The sequence below is a fragment of the Salvia miltiorrhiza genome, chromosome 4 (genome assembly GCF_028751815.1).
Source record: "Salvia miltiorrhiza cultivar Shanhuang (shh) chromosome 4, IMPLAD_Smil_shh, whole genome shotgun sequence".
NCBI lineage: Eukaryota > Viridiplantae > Streptophyta > Magnoliopsida > Lamiales > Lamiaceae > Salvia > Salvia miltiorrhiza.
Window position 1 is genome coordinate 30,151,589 of NC_080390.1, and position 17,389 is coordinate 30,168,977.

At 36.2% G+C, this 17,389-nt stretch overlaps 1 protein-coding gene across 1 annotated transcript; it reads left to right on the top strand.

The window, feature by feature from the left end:
* The first annotated feature begins 872 nt into the window (after positions 1-872).
* Positions 873-2,835, top strand: LOC131019712 (transcription factor MYB86-like). The gene is made up of 3 exons (XM_057948303.1): positions 873-1,263; positions 1,333-1,462; positions 1,925-2,835. Exons 1-3 carry the CDS (start codon positions 1,131-1,133, stop codon positions 2,670-2,672), a joined length of 1,011 nt encoding a protein of 336 aa, XP_057804286.1. The 5' UTR covers positions 873-1,130; the 3' UTR covers positions 2,673-2,835.
* The last annotated feature ends 14,554 nt before the right edge of the window (positions 2,836-17,389 follow it).

The following is a 17,389-nucleotide window of genomic DNA, read 5'->3' on the forward strand; positions in this document are numbered from 1 at the left end:
GGGTGGTACTTTTGTCACTAATGTTATAATTTATGCCAAAAGTACCAACAGAAAGCAAAACAAAAAAAAATACTAAGTAATTTTGTACATTTGGCACTAATGTTATAATTTGCGCCAAATGTACCAAATTACTTAGAATAAATGAGAATATTAATGCCAAAAGTACAAAAATAAAAAAAGATCAAGTAATTTGATACTTTTGGCACAAATGACAATATTAGTGCCAAAAGTACCAAATTATTTGGTATTTTTTTTGTTATAAGTAATTTGATACTTTTGGCACAAATTATAACATTAGTGCCAAAAGTACTACCTTAATCCGCGCCCAACCCGATCCGATCCGTTCAAATTAAGGATAATACAGTTCGAAATTGTAAAAAAATAGTTAAAATTTATATTTTTAATATGGAGGGCCAAATATTGAGTTCTAATACCCAATATGACTATATTAGTGTATATTCTCTATTTTGTTTGTTGCTAAATTTCTTTTTTCAAATATTTAATTACAACAGGTACTTGACACGAATACGAACTTACATATTTGTGTTACTAAATTCAATATAATATAAATGAGAGGCCCGAACTTGATGGGATGGAACCTGCGTTTTAATCCAATTTATCGCAATGCATTAAAATTGTGCACATATACACAAAGACACGTACACATACAACTCCAAATCACTATCTTGTACAAAAAAGAATTTGACAAACTAGTACAACAATATTATTATGAATTTTAATTCAATGCATGTATAGTCAAATATCACGTTTAAGTAGACATAAATATATGCAGTTAATTTTTCCCTTTTTCTACTGCTATTAATTATTTTCCTCTAGATAGAGATATCTTAAATTATAATCCAGTCCAATGCAAAAGCAGCACCAGAATTTGCTTAGAAACCACTTGATTGCTCTCTCTCTCTCTCTCTCTCATATGACTTGAATCTTAAGTATGATTTTATTTTTCTGTTAAGCCCCTTTAAATGATCACAACATTTTCCCAATGATATAGTTCACTCAGACATGTTTGTTCAGCCATGTTAGAGACAGACGTAAACTAACCATATATAGCTGTCGCTATTAAGTCTCGATCTCCAGAAGAGTTGCTTCAATTCGATCGACCTCTGAAAATGGGCCGCAATTCCTGCTGTGTGAAGCAGAAGCTCAGGAAAGGGCTGTGGTCGCCCGAAGAGGATGAGAAGCTCTACAATTACATCACCAGATTCGGCGTCGGCTGCTGGAGCTCAGTGCCTAAATTAGCAGGTTACTCATCATCAACTGCTTTCTCTTTTCTCCACATTTCAAATTCACACATTATATTCATTCATGCAGGATTGCAAAGATGTGGAAAAAGCTGCAGATTGAGATGGATTAACTACTTGAGGCCTGATCTCAAAAGAGGCATGTTTTCACAACAAGAGGAAGATCTTATCCTTAATCTCCACCAAGCTTTAGGCAACAGGTTTTTTTTTTCTTTCTACTTTTCTCTTAACTATAACTAAGGGTTAATTATGTTTTGTATCTCAAATTTGAAGTGTTCTTTAGAAACTATACATCCCAACTTTCGTTTTTTATTCAAAAATCTCAAACTTTTAATGTTTTTCAAAAAAGATTTCGTTATACAAAATTCGACCACTGTCACTTTATTGAATTCTTAGGTCGAACACTGTCGTTTTATTGGGTGATCAGGTTGAGCAAAAAAGTTTAGATCTAAGAATCTTAAGAGATGATTCATCATTTTGTCCCCAGATTTTGTATAATGGGATATTGTTTGCAAAATGCTAAATGTTGAGGGTTTTTTAATAGAAAAGTGAAAGTTAGTGACATGTTCTTGACAACACTAAGAATTAGATAAACAAAATATGATTAATTAGAATTATTGTGAATCAAGAAATAAGTAGCATGGATGATTTATTTATGGTAGATGGGCTCAAATAGCGGCGCAATTGCCGGGAAGAACAGACAATGAGATCAAGAATTTTTGGAACTCGAGCTTGAAGAAGAAGCTCCTGAAGCAAGGGGTTGATCCCAACACGCACAAACCAATGATGAGCATCAAAGATGAAAGAGAAAGTAGCAGTGTAGATTTGAGGTCATCATCGTCGCTGCAGATTAATAATCACGGCCTCCAAACCTCAGGTTCGGAAACGTACAACCTGAGCAGCCTGCTGTGCAACAGCAATGCTGCAGGGCCCAAAATGAGAGAGAATTTCTCCAACAAACAAGTCTATGATCCTCTCTTCTTGTCTGAATTCCAAGCGAATGTGGATCCCGATGGATTCCAATCCAACTTTCTCTCTCATTCCAACCATAATAATCCCATCAATATTAACCCCATTTGCGGATTCAACTCAATGCCCGATTTAACCAACTTCGATATTCATCACCACAATTTGGCCAAATTAGGGATTAACGAAGCGAAAGAGAGCCCCATTTTGAACTTCCACCACTCAATCATGATGCATACTGCAACTGCAGAACACGACAACAACAACAACAGCAACAACAACAACAACGCGTTTTCATGGGACGACGAGGGGAAGCTAGATTCAGTTTTCCAGTTCCAGTTCAGTGGGATTCAGATTGAAGAAAGGAACCATGATGGGAAGCTGCAGAATAATCCGATTTCGGATGATGATTTTGGTGCGTATGTGTTTGATCATCGTATGTAAATTAAACTGTACATATAAAAAAGAAATACAGAAAAAAGACACAGCTGTAGGAGAAGGATATTTGATTGGGACATTTAGATATTCCTATGTTATTTGGTTTGAGGATTGGTAAAAGTGATGTTTCAACAGTTTATGAAATTAAGGAAACGGTGAATTTTGTTTTTGTGGTCCAAATTCAATTATTACAAAACAATGATGTTAACATCCAACGGCAGTTGATCATCTGCTTAATTCATTAAGTCTGCTGTCATTCTAAGTTAACGTCCCTCGCAAATTGCTTTTACTTTTTTGTGCATGTTGTTTCGTTATACGTGTTTCACTTTTTTAGTATTTTATTTCATTGTTTTTATATAATATAATGAGGTGGAAGAATTGAGGTTATAACTTGGATTAAGTTTTTTTTTTGTGAAATTTAAATACAAAGAACAAAGTTATGCTCCTTTTAAAAGCAGCTCATGAAATTAAGCATTGGAGGTGAAGTTATGTTCTGTTGAAGGGGATAATTAATCTTAATGACGGCATTAAATCGAAACTAATAACTTAAATAGTAAAGAAATTATGAGGTTCCCTTCGATCCATTTTCATACCACTGATTAAGCAAGAAGGGAAACATGGGAGAGTTTGTGTTTTAATTAATTTTATTGGACTTTTGAGGTAAAAATTACTTCCAACCGAAACTTGTCAGTGATGGCTATTAAATCTGATATGTCCCACGCACTCGAAACATAAATATTTTGTTAATTAGTGTATAATAGTATGAGATTTTGTGAGAAGTTACATATAAAATTCGAGAGAAAAACTACTCGCTTTAATTAACATTAAATTTTAAATTTAAATCAGAGACGTGGTTTTGAAAACGGCCGAAACATGTTTTTTTATGTTCTGAAAGCTAAAGATGTTAACTATAAGTTCATTTATGTGTGCGCCCATTATCATTTATTTCCTTGTAATTAATTATGCAATTAGTAGTTGGTTGATGAATGTATTTAACTAGACTATACGCAATTAATAATTTTTGGAATTATGAATATATGATGCAGACGAAACATGAACATATAATACTTGTCCAAGATAGGATTTCTACTAAAGAAAATTTGATGAAACGAAACATTCTATCCGGTGTTGAATCGTAATCCTGCGTCCTATGCTTGGGAAGCCCCGAAACTGTCTCATACTTGATGCTAGACTGTCCATGCGCGTCTCAAGTATGGTCTCTGGTAAAGTTATGGCTAAATTGTACTGTAGTTACCTCTTAGGATTTGTGCAATCATTTCAAATACTTCATGATCATGAATGGCCAAGGAAAAGTGGAAAAAATGTACTAAACTTAATTTGGCAATGCACGGTTTGGAGAATCTGGAAAGCGAGAAACGAGCTTATTTTTAAGGGCATTAATCCGGATTTTGCAAAGATTGTGGAATGTGTGAAGATTAACTCTTGGAAATGAATACATGCAAACTATCTTATTTCTTTCTCCTATTCATTAATAGATTGGTGTTTTAGTCCGAGAGAGTGTATACCATCTAGCTTGTAATTTTGTTTTAATGCTCTTTGTAAGGTTTGTTTGTAAGGGTTGAGTACCCCTTGTACTCATCATTTATATATTTTTATCTCGACCTTTCAAAAAAAAAAAAAAACCAAATAATACTCATTTATTCTTCGAGAATATTTATAGGCTAGTTGGCTTAACTTATAAGCCTTTTGAAACAACATATATGATGTCTGAAATTGATAAAGTTTTTGGAAAGTGTTCAGCAAAATAAGCTTCTAAACAGCTTGTATGTTATAAAAATAAGTTTCAATAATTTATAGGATCCCAAAATAATAAGTTTCTCAGTTTCAACTTATATTTTCATAATCTTATAAGCAATAATTATTTGACAACAATAACTCTTTTGCGGTTTATTATTTTCATCATATGCCCTTCGAATTTCATCTCTTTTCATTTTTTGGGGGGATATTGGCGCATAAATACATCAACTTTGGACCAATTCTTATTTTTAACATGAACTTTAAAAAGTGTCAAAAAATACACCAACTTATTGATTGTAGTAATTTTAACACGAATTCTATTTACTTTCCTAGATACAATTCGAGACGTACCAAAATAAATTTCTTATAATTTAACATATAATCCGGCAATTCGAATTCGTGTTAAAATTACTACAATTTGATTTGTCCATATCAACATTCCGACATGCTAAGTAAGCTTTAATTTAATCGAAAATATAATTCGTGTTAAACTTACTACAATTAATCAATAAAGGGTTAATAGCCAGAAAATACACGAACTTTCATCGGAATTGCATATTGCACACGACCTTCAAAAATAGCCAGAAAATACATCACCTTTTAATTTAGTCGCAAATTGCACCCAAGAATGAAGAAATGGTGGTGTAATTTGCGACTAAATTAAAAGGTGATGTATTTTCTGGCTATTTTTGAAGGTCGTGTGCAATATGCAATTCCGATTAAAGTTCGTGTATTTTCTGGCTATTAACCCATCAATTAAATTGGTGTATTTTTTTTGACAATTTTTAAAGTTCATGTTAAAAACCAGAATAGATCCAAAGTTGATGTACTTGTATGCCAATAACCCCCCCCCCCCCCCCTTTCTCTAGTTATAAGTTTAATTATCTAAACACTTTGACAACTTATAAAGTTTTGGGACATTATATCTTGTAAGTTATTCAAATATCTTATAAGTTGTTACGGTTTTTAAACTTTATGGCCTTATGTAAAGCTCATCCATGTTGTAGATATATTATTATTGGTGACAGTAGGTAATAATAATAGCTTATTTAATTTGAATAACAAAATAAGTTTTATAGCCACCATTACATTACAATATGTTTTGTAGTTATTTTGAACTTTTTCCAATAAAAAAAGGGTTAAGTATCAAATTCACCCCTAACATTGACACTTTTTTTACGTCTGGCTTCTTAAACTAAACTTTTGTTCAACTAAACCCCTAAAGTCTTGAATTTGGTTCATTTACATCCTCTGTCATAACAGTTGTTTAACTTCGTTAAGTATTTTAATTTTTTTTATTTCATTGGTGGTGAGACCCACGCCTTTCTTCTTCGCCAAGCTCGCCGGAAATACGTCGGAAACACGCCAGTTCACCACAAATATCCACACAATCACACCAATTATCAAGAGCACAAAAATTAGGACAAAAATCCGATACGCCAAGGGGAAAGCCTCACTGTTGGTGGAGTGCAAGCAACAAACCAATACACGATCATGAAAATCGGGACAATCACGAAGAAATGAAGCAAGGCATAAACTATCTGCTTAGTGTAATGCTTGAGCAACAAGAGCACCAAGAACACAAACGGCACACTGAGAATTAGAGTGACTACGAGAGTCCAAATCAAGCTCTCCAACACACTAGCATCACTAGAATTCAGCCAATTAAACCTGCCTCCTAAATCATGTGAGTAATAAGCCAAACTAGCTACAACATTTCAATTTGGGGAATTCGGGGAATTCAAATGCAAAACCTCGAATTGATTTAATTTTGTAGAACTCGAAGAAGAGAGGGAGAATGGGCTCCGAACTCCGAGGGAGACACAAGAGGCGAAGGCGACGTCGTAGATGAAATATGAGAGCCCGTGGCAGTGGGGGTTTCGGATGACAGAGGCGAAGATTCCGAGGGCGAAGGTGGAGAGGAGAAGGAGAGAGAAGAGGACGAGGAAGGGGTCGTCGCAGATCTGCCGTCGAACGTGTTTTCGACGAGTTTCCGGCAAGCTTAGCGAAGAAGAAAAGCGTGAGTCCCACCACCAATGAAAAAAAAAATTAAAATACTTAATGAAGTTAAACAACCGTTGAGCAGAGGGTGTAATGGAACCAAATTTAAGACTAGGGGTTTAGTTGAACCAATGTCTAGTTTAGGGAGCTAGACATGAAAATGGTGTCGATGTTAGGGGTGGATTTGATACTTAACCCATAAAAAAAAGAAAAAAGAAAGAATAGACCCAAAATTGACACTAGTAGAAAAAGCGACTTTAACGGCCAAAAAAAATAAAAATTTGGTCGTTAAAATGATTAACGACTGATTTGAGGGGTCATTATTTGGATGATCGTTCTACCTTTCAACTATCGAAAAATTAGTTGTTAATTTTAACGATCGAAAATTCGATCATTATAAATACCTATTTTGGTTGTACATTTTCACCAATTTTTCTATTGTAGCAACTCGGTTCAAACATATTTGGATGGTCTTTCTAACATATTTTGTCCTTTAATATCACTTCCTAGTGAGTCACCTATCATAGAACTGCTCTGAGTCAAACACTATTAACTTTAGAGTTTCTTCCAAGTAGTCACCAATAATGAATATTCATATTATTAATATAATTAACACCTACCAATTCATTTAAACTCCACTTCAATATGTAGTATCATTCATGCATATCTTAAGAATATACATGTGCATGAAGGATATCTAGACTTATTTGGATGATTTTGGGGAAGGTTGTCAATGTTGGCAGGGAGTGACGACAAATATCACTATAGATTTTTTTTAAAGTTAATATTATCGTCAAAGAAAAACTAAAAAAGTGAGTAGTATCCTTAAAAAAGTTGTAAAATTAATACTCCCCCCGTCCCAAACGAAATGTCCTGTTTTCCTTTTTGGGCTGTCCCAAACAAAATGTCTTGTTTCCTTTTTTGGCAATACACTCTCTCTCTATACTTAATATTTAAATAATTTACACCAACCCACTTTATCTACTTTATACACATTTCTTAATCTCCGTGCCGAAAAGAAAGAGGACATTTCGTTTGGGACGGAGGGAGTATTATTGTTAAAAAAATTAAAAAAACATATCGGAAAAATGGTGAGGTATTGAAGTGCGCCAACAGTGGTACGAAACAAGGTAGGATTTGAGAAACACAAGGGCTGTCATTAGAGTGACGTTTTGTACCTAGATCATAGGGAGAAGGTTGGGACTTGTTATATGAGACTAAGTTTAGTCAGTAACTCTTGGATGTATTTAGACTAATAGAGAAGATAGCTTCAAGCATGTAATAGCAACATGGTTAGATTTTTCACATAGTTGACAAATAGGTTTGTTGCTACTATTATCATTGGGATACCAACCACCACCTCTACCGCGATTACCTGAACCACGATTGCCAGATCGGCCACAGTCTCCCAAAATTCTGACTATAGAGCACATTTTCCTGAGGTGTAGACTAGGGGTGGTAATTCGGTTCCGGTTATTCGGTTATAACCGTAATCGAACCAGAATTTTGGTTAATCGATCAACCGATAAACAAATTAATCGGTTCAGTTCGATTATCGGTTATTAGATTTTAAATATACCGGTTATTCGGTTTAACCGATAACTGACCGGTTAAACCGAATAATCGATTAATATAATAATACATATATTTATTATAGTATATAACTCTCATCCCAAATAAAAAATATAGAAGTCTGAACTAGGCCCATTCATATTTGGCCCATATGAAATGTACGAAATTCTCGTCCCAAATACTGATCCCACCTTTAATTAAAAGAAATTAAAGAGTAGCCCACTCACCAGTGAACCCAATCTGAACTCACCGACCTACCCTTCTTTCTCACTTCGTCCCTTTCACCCCCTTCCCCTCGGACTCTCAAAACCCCTCCGCCGCCGACAATTGGACAGCTGCTGCTCCACTCCCTACGCCAGCGCCCCCTTCCAACCCCGACGCCGTTCGAGTTCACCAGATCCGACGCCGAGGACGACAAATTCGGAGAAATCCGCGTCGCCGCCGACGGCTCTCAAAATCCGACGAGGTTGTTGCTTACTGACTTCCGGCGCCGACCCCTTCTCATCGGACTCTCTTCCCTCTCTCAATTTAATCAGCGCTGCCTTTGAAATCGCCTTCACGTCGCCACCATTCCCTTCGAGATCTGATATGCCATGTTTTAACCGGTTAATTCGGTTAACGAACCCATAAATAGCTTCGGTTTTCGGTTATCACTTAGGCCCTTAATCGGTTCCGATTAACCGATAAATCGATTCGGTTATAATCGAACCGGACCGATTACCAGCCCTAGGAGACTGATGAGTAAATGCAGAGAAACTAGTGGCTGAGGCAGCAAACACTTGGTTTAAAAATCATATTTCATGAGTTTGCTATGCAATCTGAACTTCATCTAAAGATAACTCATCACATTTAGATTGAAGAAAGACACTGATACTCTCAAATTCAGGACCTAAACTAAACAAAGTTGAAAAAGTCAGATAACACAACTACTTGTTGACCAATACTAAAAAGTTGATAAGAAATTTCGAGAAATTTCAAAATATAATCATCAATGGAGATATCTCCCTTCTTCAACGTCTGAAGCTGAAATCTAATTTGTGCTGTGAAATAGAGTTTCATAAGTAGTCCATATTTGAGATGATGTAGTGCAGCGACCAACATAACCAATCATTGCAGGTGAGATCGTGGTAATGATCCAGCTGAAGATGAACTGGTCACGGCGTAACCAAATCAAATATTCAGAATTTGGAGCGGAATTTGACATTAGAACATCATCAAATCCATAGGCACGTGTTGAGTTTTTCAAAAGCTATAGTTTGTACGATCAAGTTTGACGCTGATCGGATATATCGAAGAAAGGTTTGGCTGATTTACATTTCTAGCCATAGGAGAAAATAATGTACAAATCTATAGAATTGATGAAAATAAATGAGATCCTAGTAAAGCGGAAGAGAAAAGTGATGAATGATCGCTGAAAAAAATTAGCTTTATACCATGTTAAGCTACGAACTAAGCCTAGTTGAAGAGAGGAATTTAGGAACTGATTCTATATATATATATATAGAAGTGTGTACAAGAGATGCATGCACGGTTACATGCATGGTTAACTTACACAGAATGTAATAGTATAGCAACCTTCTAAATAGGCAACAATCTATAGATTTCTAATATGGTCATTAAAAAAATAAAAATAATACTCCTTGTAGTTTGATAGTTACATGTGGTTTTAAAAACTATGAAATTTATGGGACCTAATTTTTGGATTGACTTTTGTAGGCCTCAAATTATAGGCACGATTGAGCTTCATTATACGGTTGAAATTGTAGGCACTATGCCCATAATGTAATCATGTCACCACGCTGATATGACTCACTTCTCTACGTTTTAATACTCTTAAGATGTCAATTTTGTAGAAAATTAGATGTTTGATAATTGTCTTGTGCTTAAACTTTTTTATCTTGTAAAATGTGATACTTACTCGTTGTTTGAGTTATTTTTCAGAAATATTGATCCTGATTTAGGTGAAATAATTTGAATGAAAGTTGAATATCATCTTGATATGAATTCATGGACGCAAACGAATCGAAAATTAGATTTCAAACATTGGAGATAAGGCAGAAATAAGATATTCGAGCGGATCTGCGCAAAAACGACAATCTGCGGGATGAGGTAGCCGTTTTTTGTAAAAAAAAAGTTGATAAAAACGGCGACCACCGTCTTCTCCTAGTAGGTAGACATTTTGCACTGAAAAACTCGACGAAAACGGCGATCAGAACATCAATTGCCGATTTTGCACCATTTTGAGGATGAAAACGACGATTGACAGGGTTGGTCGCTCATTTCTTTCAAATTTTAGTAGGATCTGATTTTCTTCAGAATTTTCGTGATTTTGTACTAGATTTTTTTTTTCTTGAGCTATATATAATGTTATTTTTTTGTAAACAATTCATTATCTAGGTTTTACTTTTCTTTAGTTTTTCATAGTCATTTAAGTTTTAGAGTTACCTTTATGACTCAATTCTTCATTGCGGATTCGCCTATAAACTTTACTCATTTATTTACTTTCATTGTGATATCTTTATTTCTACTTTTTAAATTTTTGTCTAGCTAATTTATTATACGACAAAGGTGCAGATTGCCCCCTGAACTACACTCCCCTAGAGCTTTGACCCCCCATACTCGGTCAGGTTGCGTTGACCTCCCTGAACTCCCGAGAAAAAGGTGCAATTAAGACCCCGCGTTAAACGGCTGTTAGACGCCGTTTGACTTAATTTTTTTACTTTTTTTGCGGTGGGCCTCATCTCCCTCCACAAATCCGTTAGCGTCGACGCCTCCAACCCCGGCTAGAACCACCGGCTCCGAGGTCTCCCTCATTCATCGACTTCCCTCTCTCACTCAATCCTCAAAATCGGTTGCCCTCCCCCTTCTCTTCACTCTCACCACTCCTCTCTCTCTGTTTCTCACCGCTCTCTTTCTCTCTCTGTTCGCCATTGCTCACTTCTCCGGTGAGAATCGCCAGCCGCCGTACCCCTCACATCCCTCCGCTCTCGCCACTGCCTCCCATCTATCCTCCATCTCTCTCTCGCATCTCCGACAGCGGACGACCAAAGATGGAGCGCCGCGGCCACCTCTCGCCTCTCCCTCATCCCTTTCTCGCGTTTTCGACAGCAGATTTGTCCTCCCTATCTCTCTCGCTGCATTTCTGGCAACGAATCTGTCCTCCCTCTCTCTCTCGCATCTCCGACAGCGGACGGCCAAGGATGGAGCGCTGCCACCGCCGTTCGCCTCCCCTTCATCCCTCTCTTGCGTTTCCGATAGCGGACGGCCAAAGAGGGGCCGCCGCTACAGATCTGCTCCAGTTACACCGCGCATTTGGTTGGGGGTAGGGCCCACCACAAATTAAAAAAAAATAAGTTAAACGACGTCTAACAGTCGTTTAACGCGAGGGGTAAAATGCACCTTTTTCTCGGGGGTTCAGGGAAGTCAATGCAACTTGACCGAGTATGGGGGGTCAAAGCTCCAGGGGGGTGTAGTTCGGGGGGCAATTTGCACCTTTGCCCTTTATTATATGATTCCAGGGTTTTTATCACTTATTTGAATTTATATTTTTAATTTGTTGATTTCAATTTGCCTTATAATTTATGATTTATGGTTCATGGTGCTTGGTTTCATGTAAGATAATAAACCACTATTTTGCATGTTTAGTAGTTCGATCAATTTGAGAATTAGCGGTGATAGTTGTTTAATCGATTCATGAATGCATGATATGATTAGTGCTAATAAGTTAAAATATGCACATCATAACTTGTACCTGGAGAATACTCATTTCTATAAAACACATGTAGAATCTACCAAAATTTAGGTGAAGTGTCAAATACACCCTTGGATGTTCATTAGTTTGAATCTTAGACAATTGGTAAAAAAGAGGGAATCACATCACCATACATGGTTAAATTGTCGAATAATTTAAAACACATAATTCAATTATTTTTTAAATATGGACCATGTATATGTCAAATTAAAATTAATCTAAACATATGAAAAATTATAAATTGTATGATCTACTCTGAAATTTAATTTTATGTCCAAATAATGTAATATTAGCCAATGTTAATTACACTTGTCGACTATCATTTTACACTAGCCGTTGGGCCGGCTAATGTATTTTTGTCTTTTCTTGTTTATGGAACTAAAGGATGAACATAATTGATGTAAGAAATGGGTTTGATGTAATTTGTATTGTTGTGGTCATGTATTTCATGTGAATGTATCATCATATATGCAACATTAAATTTCATGTGAATATGTACTCAATCTACATTAATATCAGGCGAAAATTGTACTAAAGATGTGTTGGTCGTAGAGCGAGTAGTTATTGGTATATGGGTGGGTGGGTGGGTAGGGGGGGAAGGAATACATCAGTTAAAACTTTTCATTGCTTGTTGCTTACTGATGACACTGATCAGCTAGCTAAGTTCAAGTAGCTTTCAGGTGACTAGATCAACTCATGATGAGTCAACTGACTTTGTCCAACTAAGTGTATTGTCTAATAGTGATATCAGTTAGATAACCTACTAACAACAAGTTGCTTATCAGTCGGATTGATAACTAATGTTTGCGTGAAATGTGGCAGTTAAGCTACTCGTGTTACATATCATCTTGAAAGGCCAACAGATATCGCTAGCGCATCTAGTGTTCCTCGAGAAAGTCTTCTTCTACTGTAGTGAAGTTGGCTACCATATCTTCAGAGCAAGGATCATCTGATCTACTTGTTTGAATAGCCATTCTTTGTGCTCCACTGTTGACTCTTCATGCGCATGTCTTTTAGCTTGTGATAATCTCTATTTGCCACATCTATCTGGTTGTAATAGGACTGTTTCTAGTTGCTCACTATTCAGGTTAGCTGAGCCACTTGTTCGATTGGTGTATTGAGTTTGTCTAATAGCTCACGGACAACAACAGTCTCAATTGTGCTTGGTCTTGGCAAGGGTGAAGATCTACATCATTCGCCGCGGATACTGGAACAATTTCCAGGTCCTTTGGCACCTTGTTCTCAGTTGGCGTAAACTTAACTTCATCGGCAATATCCATCTCTGCCACAATCTATTTCTCTTTATCAATTAGTTTCTCCACCTTAGCTGACTTCTTCTCTGTTATCGGCCCTGTTAGTAGGGTTTCTTTTTCTATGGCCTCAACCATCATCTCAACAATGGTGTCACTGAAAAAGTTGATAGCATACCATAACTTTGTATGTCATACTCCTCATCTAGTTGGGCTTGTTTGTCGATCCATTTCATCTAGGATTGTGACTCTAAAGTGTACTAAAGTTGGTAGAAGTGTGATGTCTTCACTTGGAGAAAAATATGAAGACAAATGAATTTTTTGAGGACATACAAAAAAGAGGTGATGTTTGGGAAGATAGAGATAATGTGAGTCCAGGCCTGTTGGTGGAAATATGAAAGAATTGTATTTACTTTGGTGGCCAGACTCTCTCTATGAATCTTTCTTTGGGATTGAAATCAGTCGGGTGAGGTTGATAGGTGGTAGGAAAATGGATTCATTAGTAGGGGAGAGGTGCATAGTCAATTGTCAATGCATTCAGATCATGGACGTGTGTATTTCAAGTGCAAGCACTCAGATAAATGAATCATCGAGTTACATGCATCATGTCATGGTGAAGGAATATGATGAGTTTATAAGTTTAAATCTGAACATTCATGACAACGCGAGTTTTGTCGAGTTGCTTGGATAAATGTGGTTGCAACGTATGTGGCAAGAAAAATGCAAGTTGATGGTGAGATCATTAAGCCATAATCGATTATGGTGGAGTTGATACATGAATTTAATTTAATAATGAAATACGATGTCGCGCTGCAAGCACGAAATATCAGTCTTGAGATTATATACAACCGATTTGATGAGTCTTTTTTTATGCTGCCAAAATGTCTATATATGTTAAAGTAAGAAAATCTAAGTACATTAATGGATTGGAAAATGGGGCATGATAGACGATTCTAACACTTATTTATTGCTCTATGAGCTTCAATTAGATGTTTCTACTTTTCACTTTGACTGATGATAGTAGTTGGCAACACTCACATAAAGGAAAATAATAAAAGTATTTTGTTTGTTGGTCTATTTATGTTAAAGTAAGCAAATCTAGATGGATTGAAAAGATAGGGCCTGATAAATAATTCTTGCACTTATTTATTGATCTCGGAGCTTCCATTGGATGTTCTACTCTTCACTTTGATCGGTGATAGTAGTTGACGACACTCACCTAAAGAAAATGATTAAAGGTTCTTCTCACGTGTAAGAGTAGCATACGATCATATGCCGACAATTTTTTTTTGTTATCTCTGACGCACACGTCGCCATTGGTAACATTGTGAAGAGTAGTTGCTGGGAGACACTAATGGATTATGCTACTTGCTCAATAATATTAAGGGTTATGGAATAGTTGTGGCTGAGTTGTAATGACAACCTGCATATGCCTACGAGCAGGCTGAATTTGCACGTGCATTATTTTTTATCTTGAGCCCGAAGCCTGAAGCATAAAACAAGTTGATAGGTGTTGGACCCGAGAAGTGGATCCAATCACAATGTTTGATAAATCGTTATACTCCCTCCGTCCCCAAAATAAGTTCATCTTTGGGGACGGCACGGGTTTTAAGGAAAAATGGTAAAGTGTATTGATAGTGGAAAAAAATATGTTATAATTAGTATTGAGAGTGGTGAAAAGGTGAAAAAGTGTTATAATTAGTATTGGGAGTGGTGAAAAAGTGAAAAGTAAGAATAAATAAAGTATTATTAGTGGTGGGGTAGTTGTCCAAAAATGGAAAGAAAGAAAGATGAACTTATTTGGGGGACGTCCCAAAAAGAAAAAAGAGAAACTTATTTCAGGGACGGAGGGAGCTGGTTCAGAGAGACACTGTCTAGTTGATTTTCTTGGCTATTGAGTATGCTTATGCTAAATATATACTAGTTCATTAAATTTTATATGCTCAATAAACTAGCCAACTAAATTTAATCACTTTGATAAATGTTCAATTCACGATTCATAAATAAAATATTTAAAAAAATAAATAACACTTAAATGTGAGGTGAACACAAATATGTAATTAGCCGGTGTATTGGCTCTCCATAACGCCACTAGCCGATGGTGGAGAACATCGACGACTAGTGGCCTGAATGAAAATCAATACACCGACTAGTTGGATATTCTGGATAATTTCTATATGTTTATGTTAAATGTATACACCTTTAAATTTTAATGTTTCAATACACTAGCGAACAAAAATTATTGAAAAAAAAAGCTTAAAATTACACAAACATGTTCAATCTTTATAACATAGAAATTCAGAACACGCTCAACAATGTTAAAATTCAAAATGTATTTCTAAGTTTGTTCGTCCAAACTCCCCCAAACTTAAGCCATTGTTCATCCTCGAATAATGAGAAGAACACAATCAAAAACACGAATGGGTAAGAAATCTAGCTCATCGATGCCTCCGAAAGAATAAGAATGATAGAATTCTCAAATCCTCAATAATTAAGCACAAAAATCACCAATAAACACAACCTATAGCAAAATCAACCTTGACATTCCAAACAATTGAATCTCACAAGGTATGTGTATCACACAACTCTCAATTTGATGGAACGTATAAGACGTGTATGCTCTCATCGAATTCAATGCAATGCAGATCACTTACCATAAGCTTGCCAATCGTCTACAATTTCCATCGCTAAAAGTGTACCAGGACTAAAATCAAAAAGGTCTTTTTCTTTGGGTTATAATGTAGGGACATTGGTTAAGGTAGGGAAATATAGGCTAAGTGATTCAAAATAATTTAAGAACACCAACCTTATAGCTTCACAAATCAAGTATGGAATAAATTCCATCTTCCTCAACTCAAGGGATTTAATCATCACAAAACAGAACTAAACACTCTTTTATGCTCTCCATTTATTTCCAACAAACAAAGTCGATTTTCTAACCAATGTCTCAATGTACACTCGACTTCACATTTTCTTTTTCTTTTTTTTCTCAATATTTATTTTTTTTCTTTTCTTTTTTTCTTTTTTTCACAACCTTCTAGAGCGTATAAGAGCAAATAGTAGCACAATATCATCCCTTCTTTTTCACAGCCCACTATGATATTCACCACACAAAGATTCTCATATACTACATCACCCTCTATCATCCAGCTAAAAAATAAAAGCTAAATAGGCTCAAAGTGGATAACAAAGGATAATTTTTTCGTTAAGGACAGTGTTTGGGATAATAAAATGTGGTTAACAAAAGATGGCCTAAAATCATCTCCTAATCCTGGGCACAACAGCAACCTCGACACAGAAACCATGGCAAGTTCTAGAAGATCACCACATGCATGACAAAACTCACAACAAAGAATAAACTGTGTATGATAAACAATTATGGCTCAAAATCTCACAGGTTTATTCAACGTCTAAAAGTCAAGGTCAAAATCACTCTAGAATTATGCAAATTAGTTCTAATTATGCTTAAATCATCAAAGAAAATCAAACTCCAATTTTTTTTTTTCACAGAAATCATCATTGGCATCTCACCAGAAATCTAATGGAGCATAAATCATCTAAAAAAAACAAAATAAACACACACCACCAACCAAGCAGGATAAAACAATAAAGCCAACAAAAAGATAAAAGTGATACACATATCTAATCTCACCCCCCTCCCCCAAACTTATTACAGAACATAAGTTCGAAAGTAAGTTCGGAGGGATGATGATATGTGTGTCACTACTCACAGAAAACACATGCTCCACGGTGGTAGTATGGACAAGGCGCGAGTTTCCGCATCTTCCAAGCTCAACACTGCACTAAACTCCCAAACAAAACAAAGAAAACAAAGAAACAAAAAGAAACTAAAAGAAAGAAAACAAAACAACGAAAACGTTGGGTTACCTCCCAACAAGTGCTTAATTTAACGTCTAGAGCTCGACGATACCTCATGACTCATCCTATCCCCACACGCTGGAAAACAAAGAGGGGCATCAAAAGAAGGCAAACATCTAAATTCCAAAACACCTCTGAAAAGGTAAGCCAAGCAATCACACAAGCAACGATAAAGCAATCGGGATCATTATGCTTCAAAGATATCTCCAAGAACTTGACTATCTTTTCATCTGAATTTGGCTTGGCCAAGTAGCAGGTGAATGGAGCAACAAGCTTGTACTCGGGCCTGGGAGGAGCAGGAATAGAAACATGCTCTATAGCAGCAGAAATATGAGGGATGCTAAAATCCTCCTTAGGAGTAGGGGACTCATCAGCTGCTATTTTCTCAATCTCCTCATCTTTTTCCTCGGCATCCTGCAACTTTGAATAAGACTGATGTTCTGCACGCCTGTCCGATTCTTCGAGCAGTCTTTCCAGATCTTCCACTATACGCCTATACTCTGAGGGACACA

Excerpts from the sequence above, each read along its gene's own strand:
- LOC131019712 (XM_057948303.1), top strand. The coding sequence starts at position 1,131 with ATGGGCCGCAATTCCTGCTGTGTGAAGCAGAAGCTCAGGAAAGGGCTG. Across the intron at positions 1,264-1,332 it reads CTCAGTGCCTAAATTAGCAG|GATTGCAAAGATGTGGAAAA; the intron begins GTTACTCATCAT and ends TCATTCATGCAG. Across the intron at positions 1,463-1,924 it reads CACCAAGCTTTAGGCAACAG|ATGGGCTCAAATAGCGGCGC; the intron begins GTTTTTTTTTTC and ends TATTTATGGTAG.